The 18,722-nt window shown below is 42.0% G+C and overlaps 1 protein-coding gene across 1 annotated transcript; it reads left to right on the top strand.

Moving 5' to 3' along the window:
* The first annotated feature begins 9,223 nt into the window (after positions 1–9,223).
* LOC106981761 (growth-regulated alpha protein-like) lies at positions 9,224–11,433 on the top strand. Its single transcript, XM_027058254.2, has 4 exons — positions 9,224–9,427; positions 9,533–9,656; positions 9,767–9,850; positions 10,684–11,433. Exons 1-4 carry the CDS (start codon positions 9,340–9,342, stop codon positions 10,697–10,699), a joined length of 312 nt encoding a protein of 103 aa, XP_026914055.1. The 5' UTR covers positions 9,224–9,339; the 3' UTR covers positions 10,700–11,433.
* Positions 11,434–18,722: the final 7,289 nt, after the last annotated feature.

Below are 18,722 nucleotides of genomic sequence, written 5' to 3'. Positions count from 1 at the left end.
GGAACCAAATGGTAGAAAGGTGGATTTTTTCCTAAGAACTTGAGTAATTTGTGTTATTTAATAATAATAATGATCTATGGAGATAAATCCATGCCGTAAGGTAAAATACATGACAAAAATAACAGGATAGGTAGGGAAAGAAATGGATTTAGACTACAAGAGATGTCTTCAATTGTTGCAGAAAGTGTAAGCTGAAGGAACATTGTAACATGGCAGGAATATATATTGCAATTTTTAGGGTAACCACTAAAAGGGAAATGAAAAGTTTAGATTTAAAAATCTGAAAAAAAGATAAAATGGAATAAGAGAAAATATCTGAATAATACAAAAGAATACAGAAATTAAGGAATAAAGAGACAAAACAGCAGATGGCAGACGGGGAAAAGGAAAAAAATCTTCTTTATTGTCAGGTCTGACAATAAAAAGTCTCCTCCTAAAGGTAGGTTTAAATCCCCTCCCCATGTGAGTGTGGGCTGGGCTTTGTGAGTTCCTTCCAAAGAACAGGTTAGAAAAAGGAAAAAACATTAGACTGGAGAATCTGGCAGATTCCACCTTAACCAAGTGATGAAGGTTATCACCCTTGGTATCATATGAATATCATGTATACCCCCTATGTGATATGGTAAGAAGGGCACTTCATTTCCACCATGTTCTTCCCCCAAACCCATAACCCTAGCATGATCATGAGAAAATCATCATAAAAATCCCCATCCAGAAACATTCCACAAAATACTTAAGAAGTTTTCTTCACAGGGGCACCTGGGTGGCTCAGTCAGTTGAGCGTCTGACTTCGGTTTAGGTCATGATCTCTCGGGTTGGTGAGTTCAAGCCCCACGTCGGCTCTGTCCTGACAGCTCAAAGCTTGGAGCCTGCTTCAGATTCTGTGTCTCCCTCTCTCTCTGCCCCTCCCCTGCTTGTGCTATGTCTCTCTCTGTCTCAAAAATAAATAAACACTAAAAAAAAAAAAAAAGTATTCTTCAGATCTGTCAAAGTCATGAAAATCAAGGCAATACTGAGACTCTGTCATAGATTAGAGGACACAAAAGAGATGTGATGACTAAATCCAGTGAGTTGTGCTAACTTGGATCCCAGGATAGGAGAATGACACCAGTGGAAATTGGTGAAATCTGAATAAAAGACTGGAGTTCAGCCAACAGCAATGTACCAGTGTTAATTTCTTAGTTTTGATAAGTGTATTATAATTATGTAAGATATCAACATTAGGAGATACTGGGCAAAAAGTCTACAGGAACTCTCTGTACTATCTATACAAATTTTTTTTAATCTAAAATTACTCTTAAATTGAAAGTTGATTTTTTAAAAAAAATAGGACAAATAGAATAGCAGGAGAGGAGACTTAGATCCAACTATATTAAGAATTATAGTAAATTTAAATGGAATAAACACTCTAATTAAAAGTCAAAGATCAACTTTTTTTCATACAAAGACTGTATAAATAAGACCAAAAAATCTATGCCTCTTAAAAGAGACATACTTTAAATATTAAGACCTAGATAACTTGAAATTAAAAGAATAAGAGTGTTACATCATGCTAAAATTAACTGAAAGAAACAGTATGGATATACTAATGTATTACTTGCTAATGACTATTAATCTATTATTAATACAAATTACTAGTCCAATGGGGCACCTGGTGGCTCAGTCAGTTGAGCATCTGACTTGATTTAGGCTCAGGTCATGATCCCAGGGTCATGGGAGCGAGCCCTGCATTGGGCTCCACGATGTGCCTTGAACCTGCTTAAGATCTCTCTCCTCCTCTCCCCTGCTCATGCTCTCTCTCTCTTAAAAAGAAAAAAAAAAAAATCAATGCATTAGGTAAGAAGATATTAGGACTTAAGGAAAGAAGGAGTCTTAGAGATAAAAAAAAGACCGATTCAAAATAAAAAGGGGGTACTTCTACAAGAAACAAACAATTCTAAATTTTAAGAACTTGATATTTAATCAAATTATGCTAAGAGAGAAACTAAAAGGGGCAATTGATGAAATGATTATCATAGTTAAAGATTCTAACAGGCCTCTTTTCAGGACTTAGGAGGTCACAGCAGTAAAGAATCAGTAACAGTACAGAAGAGTAAAGCAACATGATCCCCCAACTTGGCCGGAGCGTGGTATACAGATGCTTCACCCAAAAACTGCGTAGGTCACGTATATTTTTTCAACACACAGGGAACATTTTGTAATAAAGACCATATATGAGCCATAAAGAATGTAATAACACATTTCAAAATGTTGAAATGTTACAGAGGACATTCTCTGATCATCAAAATTTCTACGTTTGTCATGTCCCCTGGCTGACCATGTATCCACACACACTATGTGTAATATGTTTGTTGTGGTTTATAGCTCATCTCAACTTCCCAAATTTCACTTCCATAATACAGAAAACATCAAAGCAGGGTCATCACGCTGTTTTCATGCCTGTTATAACCAAGTATGATAAACAATATTTGCCTGAAGACATTTCCTCAATTTCTATATTTTTTTCTTCACACATCCTTTTGTAATTTTGGCATTTCTATATTTCTTTGATTCGTATTGCATGTAATATAATTTAATTACTCATTACTATTTCTCAAAAGTTTTTCAAAAATCTTAATGGAAATACAAACATTATATTGAAATATATTATTTTTAAAGCCTTGGAATAATGCCCAAATCTAATATATTGGATGTTTTTTAGAGTTAACTGAAATGAACTTAAGTAATTATACATGGTTAAAATCGTCAGGTTGGCCTTACCACAGGAACAGAAAGAAAGACTAGCTGTGTTGCAGAAGATAGTTGGCAGGTTAGTACTGAAGAAGAATTTCATATTTGGAGTTTCAGTTTTATCCACTATACATTTTTTGCAAAATGGACCACAGTTCCTTGTATCTTGCATGTGCCTAACAGATGTCTTTTATTTTACTTTTTTTAAGTTTATTTATTTGTTTTGAGGGAGAGAGAGAGAGACAGACAGGAAGGGACAAAGAGAGAGGGAGAGAGAGAATCCCAAGCAGGCTTCATACTGTCAGCACCGAGCCCGACATGGGGCTCCAACTCACAAACCGTGAGATCATGACCTGAGTGGAAATCATGAGTCAGAAGCTTAACTGACTGAGCCACCCAGGCACCCCAAGTAAATGTCTTTTAATTTAATATCTACCATGCCCTCAGTTTTTTGCACATATCCTGAATCTTAGGTTATACCTCAACCACCCTATGGTAGATAGCCAATGAAGGTCACAGTGTGGTCTGGGCAACAGGGCCATGGAAACACCTTGAAATGCCTACAGAGGCCTCCCAGTAAGATACCATCCAAACTCAGCCTCCTCCTGCCTCAGCCTCTCTCCAGTCTCTGTTCACAGAGTGAGTTCCAGCTATACAAACCGTTTGCTGCTCCCAGTAGTAGTCACCATGTTCCATCCCATTTCTATGCCTCTGCTCATCTGGCCCTCTCCTGAATGTCTTCTGCCCATCAGTGTCCCCCATTTCCCTGGAAAATTCCTCATCCCGAGAGTCACATCAATGGTCACCTCTTTCAGGAACCTCTCTGACAAGTTTCATAAACCCACTCTTTAAGTGTTAGATCAGGTAGTCCTCACACCAGCATCTTGGGAATGGTTTGCCATGGTTTTCACAGGCTTTTCTAAAATCTCTCTCTCTTTTTTTTTTTTATATTTTTATTTTATTTTGAGAGAGAGACAGAGTGTGAGTGGGGAAGGGGCAGAGAGGGAGACACAGAATCCAAAGCAGACTCCAGGCTCTGAGCTGTCAGCACAGAGCCTGACGCGGGCTAGAACTCACGGACTGTGAGATCATGACCTGAGCCAAAGCCGGATGCCCAACTGACTGAGCCACCCAGGTGCCCCTTTTCTAAAATCTTCTATTTGTCCACTCATTTCCCCTATTGCATGGAGAGTCAGAGGGTAGCAGAGTCCTATTCCTCTCCGGATCCCTGGCCAAACTTTATTCCCACCTTGTAAATGCTGAGTAAATGATCGATGACAATGTTGAAACAAAGGAAGAAAGGAATTCAATTCGAGTTGAACCGCCCTCCTGGTTAGAAAGGTAACTAACAGTGAGTGGAGTCAGTAACCAAAACCCGGTTTAATTAAGATGGCTTCATAAAAAGGAGAGGGGGCACTCGGGTGGCTTAGTCTGTTGAATGCTGACTCCTGATTTTGGCTCAGGTCATAATCCCAGGGTTGTGGGATTGAGCCCTACATTGGCCTCCGAGCTGAGCATGGAGCCTGCTTGAGCTTCTCTCTCTCCCTCTCTCTCTCTCTCCCTCTCTCAAATACATAAATTTTAAAAAATACAAATAAAAAAATTTTTAAAAAGAATGGGGTGGCTGAGTGGCTCAGTCGGTTAAGCGTCCGACTTTGGCTCGGGTCATAATGTCCCGTTCACAAGTTCAAGTGACAGCTCAGAGCTGACACAGCTGTTCTGCTGATGGCTCAGAGCCTGAAGCCTGCTTCGGATTCTGTGCCTCCCTCTCTGCCTCCTTCCCACTCGCACTCTATCTCTTTCAAAAATAAATAAACTTTAAAACATTTATAAAAACCAAAAAAAAGAAAGTTTTAATTAAAAAAGAAAAGGAGAATCATTGGGCCTCTAAAAGTAAACGACTGATGTGTGGATGCTTTAAAACTGCATGTTGCAGTTCAAAAATTCTCGCCGGTAATTAGCCTCACTCCACATCAGGCTGCTTTTCTCTGTGCTTGCTTCACTTCAGGCAGGCTCCCCTCAAACACTGACAAAGCTTCAAGCTTCTGTTCCAGCAGGTGGAACCCCACAGGAAGCAAGGGCTGATTTTCCCACCATTTCCTGACAACAAGGACTCCAGGACATTTTTCTGACTCGGCCAGGCTTAGGTCCCTTGCCCACCCTGCACCTGTTAGAACTTGCCTGAGGGTTAGACCCAGACTGGAAAGACCAACCAATGGTACTTTGGGTCTCCAGCACACTCCTGGGGCTTTGGAGCAGGGTCCCCCTCCCTGAACTACCCAGGCTGGGAGGAAGAAGGGATGGTCCCCAAGAGAAAACCAAGATTCCATAACCAGAAGGAGGAAGGAGCTCAAGCCGGGTAGAAATGACCACCGTACTAGAGACTGGATCGGGTTTATGACATGAACGCTGGACGACACGCTTCGGACTGAAGAAGTGGGTGGATTGAGCGATTTAATGCCACATTCGGACATTTTCACTCTTCTCCCCTCAGAGCCGGAGTCATTCTACCAGAAGCGGTAAACGCAACACGTGGCATTTGTGGTGGCACAATTTCCCAGGGCCACAGTGGGGACAGCAGTCCTGCACTGCCCATTCCGATGGCTCCCTCATCTCAGGAGACGGCGCCAAGTCTGGATTGTAAAGGCAGATCAGATAGTGTCAATCGAACAAGAAGACAGTAAATATGGTGGCTGTAAATGGGATTTAATAACCCATTTTATTTTAAGGATGCTCTCTTCTTTTAAGATTGGTGATTGCATTAGTTTAAAGTTTGGGCATAGAAATCTGTCATTCAGCTCATAAAATGAGTAAATATATGGAGGAGACACTTGCAAAAACAAAGAAGGGGATTGTTTTTTAGGCTTCAGAACGTCATTGCTTTTTAAGTTTTCTGAAAAATAAATACGGGGCTGCTAGGGATTGAATTATGAGAGTTGATATATTAAGGTAGAAAAAAGCCCTTTCTTCTGTACTTTATTTTGTTAGCAAGTGATGATTCTCAAGCAAGTCTTAGACATAAAATTATAGATAATTCTATAAATATGAAGCTGCTTCTTGAAATGTTTCATCCCTTTGGCCACTACTGTAAATTTTTTGATGCCCTATTCATTCACCCTGAGTATTTGCATATGTCCATACTTTGGATTGGATCTGGAAAGCATTAGGAGAATATTTTTCTTTTCTTTCTTTCTTTCTTTCTTTCTTTCTTTCTTTCTTTCTTTCTTTTAATTATAAAGAGAGTAAAGTTCTGGGTAGCTTCCTGTTAATGCCGAAGGCAAAATATTTCCATTATTAAATCATGATAAAGTACGCAGACTGGGTCAGGCAGAAAACCATGATCCTTATTTCAGCAAATAACTAAAATGCCCAGTTCCCTTCTGGGAAAATCTCAGTGTAGAGTGTTCATCCCACTGACTTGATTTTGGAGGCATAATCCATTGATGAGGAAAATCAGACAGACAGATAGATAGATAGATAGATAGATAGACAGATGTAGATTTTATTGAATCTAAGTATATCCTATTCATTCCACAAAAGAAACTTCTTGCTGTTAGTGAAATAAAACACTGGAGACTTTTGAGCAGTTTGCTATTATTAAGCTTTAGGAAATGTGGCATTGAACCGCGAGAATAACAAACATACTTAAACAAACCAAAACAAAAACAAACCTGCTCTCCTGAATTATCTATTACTTTTCTTAGAAAAAAGTTTCTTTTCTTTTCTTTTCTTTTCTTTTTTTTCTTAACATGTAGTGGTTAAAAGCAGCACTGGCTAGAGCTCAAATTGTGAATTTTATGAACTGTGAGACCTTGGCCAATTACCTAAATTCCCTGTTTCCTTGTGGAGAAAAGCTGTGGAGACAAAGCTGGTAACTACTTTGTGGGGAAGGTGAGAAGATTAAGTGGGTTTCATATATGCAAAAGATTGAGGACATTGACTATTAGATTAAAGTGTTATTTACTGTAATACTTCATGTTGATCTTATAAGCACATAAACATATGTAAATTACTGGAGATACTGAAGAATAATGGAAAGAATAGCAATCTCTTCAGCTATTATAATTCTGAGCTACGGATTATCTAAAAAAAAAAAAGAAAAGAAAAAAGAAAAAGAAAGAAAGAAAATCCATAGTATTTTCAATTAGGAATCCTAGAAAGGGGCGACTGAGTGGCTCTGGGTGACTGACTCAGGTCATGATCTGGAAGTTTATGAGTTGGAGCCACACGTCAGACTCTGGGGCCTGCTTCAGTTTCTTTGTCTCCCTTCCTCTCTGACCTTCCCCCAATCCCCCCCTCCCCCCAACACACACACTGTCTCTCTCTCTCTCTCTCTCTCTCTCAAAAATAAATAAACATTAAATAAAAAAATAAGAATCCGAGAAAAATAAGGATAATGACAGTAGTACCTACACAAATTCTCAATTATTGCTAAATTATTCATATTTTATAAACTTTAGGTCATCTTTCATTTTCCACTTATTTTTTTTTTAAGTTATATTTCTTGCCCCTTCCCACAAAGGACTGTTCTGATTACTTTAAAAAATGTAAAGACAAATCATTATTTACAATTTAGTAATTCATAATCTCTTCTTTTTTTTAATTTTTAAAAAAATGTTTATTTTTGAGAGAGAGAGAGAGAAAAAGCATGAGCAGGGGACGGAGAGAGAGAGAGAGAGAGAGAGAGAGAGAGATACAGAATCTGAAGCAGGCTTCAGGCTCTGAGCTGTCAGCACAGACTCAACCCCACAGCACAGGACTCAAACCCACCAAGAGTGAGATCATGACCTGGACAGGATCTCAACTAGAGTCAGATGTTTAACCTACTGAGCCACCCAGGCACCCTCATAATCTTTTCTAGTAAGATAGAATATATTTAGTTTTATTTGCACTTTGTAGCTGAAATTACTGAAATTAGAACTATAACATTACTGATCAATTAAACTAGACAGCAAAAAACTCATTCTGAGTTTTCTCTTAAGAAAAAAAATAGTACAAAACTTTTATGTTGGTTGAAGGAGGTGTTTTTTCTTTTTAAATTTTTTTTTTTCTCTTTGTACAGGGATTTTATCCCCAGGTGAGTTCCAGCTTAAGAATGCAGAAACAGCAATTTAAATTACGTTTATTTAAAAATGATTTATAGTATATGCATTGTATGTACTGGCGTTTTATAAATGTTCACACACTTATTCCTCCTAACAATCTGCTGAAGTAGACACTATCTCTGACGTCCATTTTACAGGTGAGAAACTAAGGCAGAGACGGTTTAAATGTCCAACACCTGAAATTCCTACCCTGGCATTGTGAAGCAGAGGGCTGCTCGGTGCCACTTTGCAGCTCCAGAGCATCTCCTCCTGCTTCCCTTCCACACCCATCCACCGGGTAACCCCACGCTCCTCACAGACCTGCACCTGGAATCACACCGAAGCCATCTGAAACCTACAAAACAACAACAAAAGTCATTTACACTGAGGTGAGAAATGAGCTGCTGAACGACACAGTCGAGTTACCGGCTTGAAAGGTCTGATTGATTAGAAGTCAGTCAGAACTAAAACAGGACTGCAGTTACTTCTCCGGAGAGCATTTCAAATCCCTGGAGGCAGGCAAGTCCACACAACAGGGAAAGGAAATGAGATTTGGGAACATAAAACAAGGAAGTGCCATTGGAGTGGTGATCTAGCGCTTAAGTATTTCACAGGAACACCTCTTTTTGCTGTTCAGGTGAGCACAGGGTGCTACTCCCACTAGGCATCAGCTCCTGGTCCCTCCGACCCTTGGACCCCAGGAGCCCAACGCAGCCTTCCCCCCACCCCCCAACAGCTCGGATATGACCACCAGCATTATACTTCACGGACTAATTCACACCGTCTACACCAAAAAGGTGGTGTTCATGGATTTACTCCAACTCTGGAAGTTCCAGAATTGCAGAGGAAGGAAGATAAGTAGGGATAAGACACTCAGTCCTAAGTTAAACATTAAATTGACCTCTTGACACCGGTCATCCCCTCATCCCTTCACCCCTTCAGGATATGACACAAAGTATGATTTGTTTGTGAATGTAAAATGGAACCGGCGAACGTTCTTACGTCTGCTGTGAGATGACAAATGTATTTTAACAGAGTCTCCTTATGCAGACGGAAGCAAACTAATCAAACCAAAACACATCTATGCGTTAAGTAGCAAGTAGAAAATCATGTCACCCCTTCTCCGGGCGTTATTCCCCCATCCGGATAACTAACATTCGTCAAGACAGACGCCGGTCTCGCGTAAATGGCACAGACTCAAGCAAGGCCACTCACGCCCTCTTTGGGGACTGGGCGGAAAGGGAACACACCCGAGTCGCCGGGACACGCGGGAGGCCTGGCACGCGGGTCCCCCTCCACCCCCGGGGCGGGGCCGCGCGAACCTTCCGCACCCGGGAATGACCCGGGGCGCCGGGAATTTCCCTGCCCACCCCCCCACCCCCCCGCTGCGCCCGGCGCCGCGCCGAGTCCACCGGGGATAAAAGCCGTTCTCCCGGCTCGGGGAGCCACAGAGTCCGCTCCGCCAGCCCTCCCGCCAGCCGTCCAGCTCCAGCCACCGCCGCCGCGACTCCCCGAGCTGAGCCCCATGGCCCGCACCGCGCCCCGCGCTCCCCGGCTCCTCGGCGCCGCGCTGCTGCTCCTGCTCCTGGTCCCCGCCGCCCGGCGCGCCGCAGGTGAGGCCCGGAGCCCGCGGGGGGACGGGGTGCGGGTGCGAGTGGGGGTGGGGAAGGGGTGCGCGCCCCGGGGCCGCCCGCTCACCCGGCCTGCTCTCCCCGCAGGGGCGCCCGTCGTCACCGAGCTGCGCTGCCAGTGCCTGCAGACCGTGCAGGGCATTCACCTCAAGAACATCCAGAGCGTCAAGGTGACGCAGTCGGGCCCCCACTGCGCCCACACCGAAGTCATGTAAGTGACGCCCCGCGCTGCAGCCGTCCTGGCCGTCCCCCCCCCGCCCCCGTGCCCCCCACCCCGCGGCCCGGCCTCCCGCCAACGGGGACTCTGCCTTGTCTCCGCAGAGCCACTCTCAAGAACGGACACGAAGCCTGTCTCAACCCCGAAGCCCCCATGGTCAAGAGAATCATCGAAAAGATGCTAAGCCAGTGAGTTATGCTTTCTGTTGACGCGTGCCGCTAGAGTCCTTGGTCACGGATGCTGGCAAATGCGTCCGGGAAGCCTAGGTTTAGCTGAAAAACAAAATTATTCATTCACAATGACCTTTGCTATTAAGGTCATTAAGCCTCCCCTATGCCAGAAGGATATTTCCAGTGCCCTCTCTCCCCACGCAAATGAGTGTGGGTGCATGTGTGTTCCTAAAAGCTGAATTGGATTTGGCCAGTGGTGTTCAAATGCTTCCCACCCATTGAGGAACACACAGTATTCAGCTCCATCCCTGGTGAGCTTCTGCTCTGAAAAGTGGCACCCTTGGTTTTGAGCAACATGGGCCACTGAAGCTTAGTCGTGAAGAGCACGGACTTTGCTGTGAATCCCTGCCCTAACTGTAACCTAGGCCCCACCTCTGATTATTCCTGTGTCCCCAGGGAAAGTACTTAATCTGTTCAAGTCTCCGTAATATAGAAGAAATAAAAATAGCTACCTAAAGAGGTCTGCCGTGGGGCTTAAATGATGTCCTGAATGTACTTTTTTAGCCCACTGTGACATTACCTTCTAGCTTTTTGAAGCTAATAATATAATTGTGATCACAGACAGCACCTTATTCCTAATTAAACACCATCCAGGAGCCCGGCATTTTCCTGCCACCCATCGCAGTGGTGTAGGTTGTAACCACGTGGCAACCTCATGTCACAGGACTATGCAGTCAATTTATGGAGTCCTATTAATGGCAACCATTTCTTTCTTTCTTTCTTTCCTTCTTTCTTTCTTTCTTTCTTTCTTTCTTTCTTTCTTTCTTTCTTTCTTTCTTTTTTAATCACAGGGGCAGCAACAACTGAGCTAGAGAGAGAAGGCAGAAGTTCATGGCTTACTGTGGCAGCCTCAGTGGAATGGGATAGAAAGAAAAGAAACCAAAGCCTCCAGGGACCATCTGGACTTTGTTCAATCTATTTGACTTTTCCCTATGAGTATCCGTCTATTTTCAACATACGTATTTATTTGTTTATTTATTTATTTATTTTTCAAAGCTAGCATAGTAATGTTCTAGCTAATATTTAAAGATATGAATTTGGTAATTTGCTCTACTATTATTTTTAAAGGTCACTTTTATGCTAAAGTTAGTTCAGTTCCTTTTAGTTTGTAAGTGATGAGTCTTAAATGTTCTTCATTCATTAAACTATATTATGTGTTGGGGGGAGGGGAGGGGAAACCACGCCCTGTCATTCCCTATGATAAAGGCTGGAGATAAATAGTTTGGGATCCAAGCACACAGGTCACTGTTAAGGTTGTGGAATGTATGCGTGCATTTATTTTTGTACTGCTCAGAAGAATGCCAATTGTTATTTATTGAGAGAGTTTTACAGTACGTGGTCAACACTTCTGATGTTGAAGCTTTGAAAACTCCACAATGTTTTTAAATATCCCTTGGACATTTTATGTCTTCCTTGTAAGGCATAATGCCTTGTTTAGTGGTAATTATGCAGTGTTTCTCTATGTCTTGGAATAGAGAAGTTTAAATATTTATTGGTGTATTTTTACAAATTGCATGAAAATAAAGCTTTTTACAAAAGTTTCTTGCTTAGGTTTGTTTTTTTCTTCTTGATCTGTTATTCCTCCTGAATAGGCAAGCCCTGGAAATTTATAACGGACTGTAGGACATACCCACGTAGAGACCACCACTAGTGGGCGCTCCTTACTTCCATATTTTTTTCAAAGTCCTTGCAGTGCCCCCCCATCTTTAGAATCTCTGTTTACTTGCAGCCACTCTGGAAAACAGTGTGGAGGTTCCTCAAAAATAGACCTACCCTATGACCCAGCAGTAGCACTGCTAGGAATTTACCCAAGGGATACAGGAGTGCTGATGCATAGGGGCACTTGTACCCCAATGTTTATAGCAGCACTTTCAACAATAGCCAAATTATGGAAAAAGCCTAAATGTCCATCAACTGATGAATGGATAAAGAAATTGTGGTTTATATACACAATGGAATACTACGTGGCAATGAGAAAGAATGAAATATGGCCCTTTGTAGCAACATGGATGTAACTGAAGACTTAAGCTAAGTGAAATAAGCCATACAGAGAAAGACAGATACCATATGTTTTCACTCTTATGTGGATCCAGAGAAACTTAACAGAAACCCATGGGGGAGGGGAAGGAAAAAAAAAGGTTAGAGTGGAAGAGAGCCAAAGCATAAGAGACTCTTAAAAACTGAGAACAAACTGAGGGTTGATGGGGAGTGGGAGGGAGGGGAGGGTGGGTGATGGGTATTGAGGAGGGCACCTTTTGGGATGAGCACTGGGTGTTGTATGGAAACCAATTTGACAATAAATTTCATATATTGAAAAAAAAATCTCTGTTTTACATAAAATACTCATTTTGTTTCAGTATAACCAACTGTTCTTTAGTTCTAGCTCTTTAAAATTTTTCAAATGTTTACCCATATTTTCAAAAGCACTCTCATTTAAATGATCTTAAAAGGTTTTTCAATTCCGCATTCTTTTCCCTCTTCTTCGTGAAGCTGGGAGCTAAATTGTAAATTGCACTCTATCTTCGAACTCAATCATTATTCGTGTAATGGGAACAAAAAAGGAAAAAGTGAGTTGGCTGAGTGTCATCTGTCCAAAGGTCTAAATGAGAAGGTCTTTATTTTATAATCTTCATGGAGAGAAACAATCAGCCAGTGTAATGCTGTTCCAATGGCTTCACAAGTCTGGTGATGGTTGAAATGTTGCTAAACCTGTAAATTTGAATTTAAATGGCCCCAACACAACAGGAATACATCCAGCTTCCACAGTAGAAACAAAGACTGTTATCTCTTGATATGGAACCATATGAACCACCTGGAAAATAACGTATTCTCAATCTGAAAGGGAGGAGAGTTTGTGCTCCTGAGGGGAAGGCCCAGGAAGATTTGTGCTTGTCTCACTGGACCTGTTCCTGGGCACGTTTGTAACCTTCGGCAGGAGGAAAAGTGTGGGCACATGCCCACACTTGTCTTAAGCAGCTGGGTAACCATAGACAAGCAACAGCTACTCTGAGCCTCTGTGTCCTCCCTTGAAAATTAAGTAGAATAGCCTCTTCTTTACTCCAATTGTACTTGGCTCAGAATGAGATAACATGGAACAGCAATTTTTTAAGTTTTGTAGAGGTAAACAAACACAAACCATTCTGGTAGCTCTATAAATGTCAGCAGGGACTCCTTCCTTTAACTCTAAGTCAAGGGCAATATATTTTAGGCTGTGGGAAATAAAACTTCTTTGGATTTCTCAGTGTTCTTGTAAAAGTCCTAGCCTCCTCACGTCCCATGAGTATTAAATCTGTCATTTGTCTAGTTAATGGCTCTGATCCTCAGGGATAACACAATTTTTCTAATCTGAAGGATGACTCAATGGTTATATCCAGGGCTAGGTGTCAGGCTAAGCCTCAGGGTTCTGGGGAGACTGGAATACTATCTCCCTAGGTATTTACACGTCAAAAGAGATAAAGCCACAGAATTTAGAGATACACATAGGTCTTAACAGTGGAGACAAAGGGGCAATCTGGTTCTTGGAAAGATTTACTTATATGACAAAGGGTTATGATTGGGATTTAGACCTATTGTGTTTCCAAGGAAACCCTTTCAGGAGGGCAGTGGGACAAAGTCCTCACTCCCTTTTATAAGCAGGGACAATTGTATCTCCCCTTCCCCCCTCCACTCCCTTCCCTGGCTTATGGAGTGTCTCGCTCCTGGAATAGGACAACTGGCTTGGCTTTCATCTCATCACCCCCCAAGAGTGAGGCCTGAGGCAAGCAGGAAGTGACATATATTCATGGGAGGTAATCAATAAGAAATCTGTCTGATCCAGAACATCTCTTTATACACTCAGGATAAAAATTTTTAAATATCAACATGAAAAACTCAACATAGGCCCTGTGAACTTGGTGAATGGAAAAGCAGGAAAAAAGAGGTGCAGTTAGCTCACATGGTGATTAAAAACACAAACTATGAAGGGGCGCCTGGCGGGCTCAGTCAGCGGAGTGTGCGATTCTTGATCTTGCGGCTGTGAGTCCAAGGCCCACGTTGGGTGTAGAGATTACTTAAAATTAAAATCTTAAAAAACAGAAAAGAAAAGAAAGAAAGAACACAGGCTATGAAGAATTAAGACTGTTCTGGCTGTAGTTTTCCAGTTCTAATGCCTTCTATGAGACTTGAGGTGAAATTTCTTGATTAATCTAAACTTCATTTCCCCTTTCATAAAAGGGGTATGATAATAGAATCTCCTTTTTGTAGTTGTTACTAGAATTGAGCATTAATAATTTGAGTAAAGAGCTCAGCAGTGCCTAAGAGATTGATGTGGGAAACAAAGGCAGAAAGAAATGTAGATAAAATTAATTTCCTTACAACTCACAGCACGTTGACAGATACTTGAGGTAGGCAGAGAATGATTTCTTCCAGGAACTCCCAACTGTCTCAATGTTAATGCTTTGCTAGAAGGAAAAAACAATCTTGACAATAGCTAGGCCTCCGGGATCCTGACAGTCTTTAGCATATGAAAGTCCTTTGGGGGGAAGTTTCCAAAAAGGACTTTCATATCCTAAAGACTCCTAAGTATAAAAACAACCACCCCTCACAATCTCCGTGTAGCTGTGTCTGCCCACGGTCCTGGCCCGTGCTTTAATTAAACCACTTTTTTGCACCAGACATCTCAAGAATTCTTTCTTGGCCATTAGCTCCAAATCCCAACACTTCCAACCACATCAAGATGACAGTGGCTCCTGAATTTCTGGAAAAAAGGGGGAGCAGTCTGACTGAGAGTGAAGGCAGTGCATCAGTTTTCTGTTGCTGTTGTAACAAATTATCACAAATGTAGTAGCTTAAACACAAACTTACTCTCTTACACTTCTGGAGGTCAGAAGACAGAAATTAGTTCCACTGGGCTAAAGTCAAGGTGGCCTTCAGTGCTGGTTCCTTCTGAAAACTCCAGGAGAGAATCCATTGCCTTAATCTTTCCACCTTCCTGAGGCCATCAACATTCCCCAGCTCATGGCCATCTTCCTGCATCTTCCAAGTGATCAGGATAGCCTCTTCAATCTCTTTCTTCCTGTCCTCGTGCTCTGTCACATCCCTTGCTGTCTGAGTCTGACTTATGCCACATCCCTTTTATAAGAATCCTTGTGATCATATCAGGTCCACACAGGATAATCTAGAATAATCTTCCCACTGCAAGACCCTTAATGTAATCACATGAGCAAAGTTTATTTTACAATGGAAGGTAAAAGTATTCAGAGGTCCTGGGGATTAGGATACGGATATCCTTGGGGAATGATTATTCAGCCTTCCACAGGACACTTGAATTTCAGAGTTCAAAGCACTTTTCATTAAGCTAACAAAATGCACATATTATAGAAGGGGAGTTGGGGCGCCTGGGTGGCTCAGTCGGTTGGGCGTCCGACTTCAGCTCAGGTCATGATCTCGTGGTCTGTGAGTTCGAGCCCCACGTCGGGCCCTGTGCTGACAGCTCAGAGCCTGGAGCCTGCTTCCGATTCTGTGTCTCCCTCTCTCTCTGGCCTTCCCCCATTCATGCTCATGCTCTGTCTCTCTCTGTCTCAAAAAAAATGAATAAATGTTAAAAAAAAAAAAAAAAGAAGGGGCATTGGAGATTGTGGGAGGAACCAAAATGGTACCAACACCTGCCTGATGTTCAATAAATGCAATTACAGTTAATGTTCTAAGTTAAACAGAAGGAGATTTGAGTCTTTTCTCCAGACTGCTACTATTGGAAAGCTTCAAAGTGAACCGGAATATATTTATCACACAACTGGAGGGAAGACATGAATGACTGGAAGAACAAGACGAGGGTCTGGGTCTGCATTAACCAAGTCTTCTGGCTTGCTCTTGTGAGACCGGATAAAATTTCTGGACATGAGCAACCCCATTTCAAAGCTTCCTTTTCCTTTCTAATGAACTTCTGAACTGCACCAAATTAACTTTTAAACTGGGCCAGTCGGGATGATTGTTTTGCAAGCAGTTGCTCATAAAACCGGCAGGGCATTTGGCGGCCAGACCATAAAACTGCCAGTATGGACTTTCTGCCAGCAGAGTGATTAGTGCATACCGAGAGTGGTCTCATTAGACCACACGGATATATTTAGTCTGTCAGAGTGTAAACAAAGATGGCTTAATGTGTTAGAAGCAGTCATGGCTCTTTTTTCCTTCTCCTCCCTTATTCAAGTCGTATAACTGCCCATCCTTCTTCCTCTCTCTCATAAAAACTCTTTGCTCTCACCGCTCAGGTGCAATACTTTTCTGGTTACACTGGAATCCGTGCTTCCGGATTTGCAATTCTGAGACTCCAGATAAAAGCCTTTGTTTCTTTTTCGGTTTCACCTCCTTTTCTCGGTTGGCACTCTCATAGATACGAATGCATTCATAGAGCAAACAAATGGTAAGGAAAGGTATCACATTAAGTTGTCCACATGATGTTGAGACTTTGGAGTACAAGACAGCCTTCCATTGGGAACCTCAAGACAGGAAGTGGAGGGCAGAGTATTTGAGAGGATGGTCACAGGGTGATGAGGGCGGGAAAGATGTTCTTCCTCCAGGTCAGTCTTAGAACAGTGAGAGCCAGTAGGACCTTTGACTTTGAGAGGCCATCAGGAAACAGTGATGGCAGCAGTCCCTGAGGTTTCCTGGGCAAAGAAGCCAGAGGCAGAAGAAGAATGATGGATGATCCCGCTCTGTGAATATGATTACTTATTCGTGAGTTCTTATGAGCTCTCTCTAGAGACTTCCAGAAACCAACAGGCTGTGAAGGATAGGAGAGGTGGAGGTCCTGTAATACCAAGACAGGGCAATGTTTTCTCTGCTGGAACAGAAAAATTAGAAGATGAGAGTCCTTTCTTACCTTAAGTTTTCCATAAAGCAGAGCCTGAGGCAAAAGTTCACCAGCCTGCCTCCCGGACCTTATCTTCATACCTGTGTGCGGGGTATCCCTATGGAAATGTTTTATCCTCTGCCTTCAGAGTGATAGCCACAGGTGACTGGGATTATACCTTTTACTTTTAACAGTCCTCTGAAAAAGAAAATGAGGCTGGCCCAGGCAGTCATGAACAGATCAAATGAACCTGGACTTGTAGCCAGTTAGAGCTCAGAGAAGTCCGCTCTTTGGGCCACAAAACATACAAGTGCACAGACCGCCCAACTCAGTGCCTCCCACAGAGCTATCTAAATACAAAACAAGGAGGAGAACCAAGATTTTTGAGTATTAGTCCAGCTCACATGACCATCAAAGAGGCCTGTGAGTTGACTCTGACTTTAGCCTTGTCTAGGAGCACATGGTGGTAGAACCAGTTTCCCTCCGTTTCTGCAGATTCCCCTCGGGTCCCTCACAAAGAGCCACTGCAGTGTGGACTGAAGGAAAGTTATGGGCGCTGTGGCCAACAGACTTGAAAAAAAAAAAAAAAAAAAACAAATCGTCTTCTTCTTGCCAAATTACTTACCTCATCTGAATTTCAATTTCCTCATCTGTACAGTAAAAACGATCCATGTAGCATTTAATACACTGAAATTGCGTAAGTAGTACTGGCATAAGACAATACTCAACAAATGGTTGTTACATATGCTTCTTATGTCAGAATAAACCATTATTTTTGAAATATATGACACAGTTCAAAATGGAGTATTTGAGGGGCGCCTGGGTGGCTCAGTCGGTTAAGCGTCCGACTTCAGCCAGGTCACGATCTCGCGGTTCGTGAGTTCGAGCCCCGCGTCAGGCTCTGGGCTGACGGCTCAGAGCCTGGAGCCTGCTTCCGATTCTGTGTCTCCCTCTCTCTCTGCTCCTCCCCCGTTCATGCTCTGTCTCTCTCTGTCTCAAAAATAAATAAAATGTTTAAAAAACAATTTTTTTTTAAAATGGAGTATTTGATGTGACTTAGAAACTTACATAGGTCTCACAGCAGCTGGAAGACCATGGTAATGTAATAGGTTGTTAGAAAAACCCGAGAATTTGATCATCTTAGAAAATTAAGAGTTGGGAATTCATTGCAAACGAAATATACCATCATATCAATCTGGCATTGAGTCAAAGTTCTCAAATTAAAGACCCATATTTGAAAGTAAAAATCCTTGGGGCACCTAGGTGGCTCAGTTGATTAGGTGTTCAACTTTCACTCAGGTCATGATCCCACAGTTTGTGGGTTTGAGCCACATATCTGGGTCTGTGCTGTCAGCTCAGAGCCTGGAGGCTGCTTTGGATTCCTTGTCTCCTTCTGTCTGTGCCCCTCCCCCATTCATTCTCTCTCTCTCTCTCTCTCTCTCTCTCTCTCTCAAAAAAAAAAAAAAAAATTAACATTTGAAAAAAATTTAAAAAAAAAGTAAAGATCCCTGCAAACTTAACTACCATGACATTGGCAAAGTCCATAATAACTAATTTTAATTCCATTAAATCCTAAACTGTAATTCTATGTCAGAAACTACCCCTTTATTCTGATTCTTCACACCTTTTTTTATCTTATATTTGTGTATGTATGTTCTTATCATCAAGGTGGCCACAAATGCTAATAACCTACAATATAGTCCCCACTACTTTGACATAGAGAACTGAGACTCAAGGTTATGTCTGAAAAGTGTTTCTGATTCATTGTGGTAGCTTTTTATTTAGCATAAATTTCAAGAACCCAGCAATCAGTTCATTGTTACAGACTCATTCCATCTTATTGAATGTTGAGACTTTTCCCTAATAAATAAATAATAAATAAATAATCCCTGTCAAAAAGCTGTGCTTCTTGAAGCATGATTCTGTCTATAATATTAATCAGCTTTTTCTCTGTATGCTGAGGTTTTATTCGTCTTTATAGACACAATTCAATGATACCGACCC

This window comes from Acinonyx jubatus, chromosome B1, assembly GCF_027475565.1.
Source record: "Acinonyx jubatus isolate Ajub_Pintada_27869175 chromosome B1, VMU_Ajub_asm_v1.0, whole genome shotgun sequence".
NCBI lineage: Eukaryota > Metazoa > Chordata > Mammalia > Carnivora > Felidae > Acinonyx > Acinonyx jubatus.
Note: the sequence above shows the minus strand (reverse complement) of the source record. Positions and strands in the feature narration are given on the sequence as shown.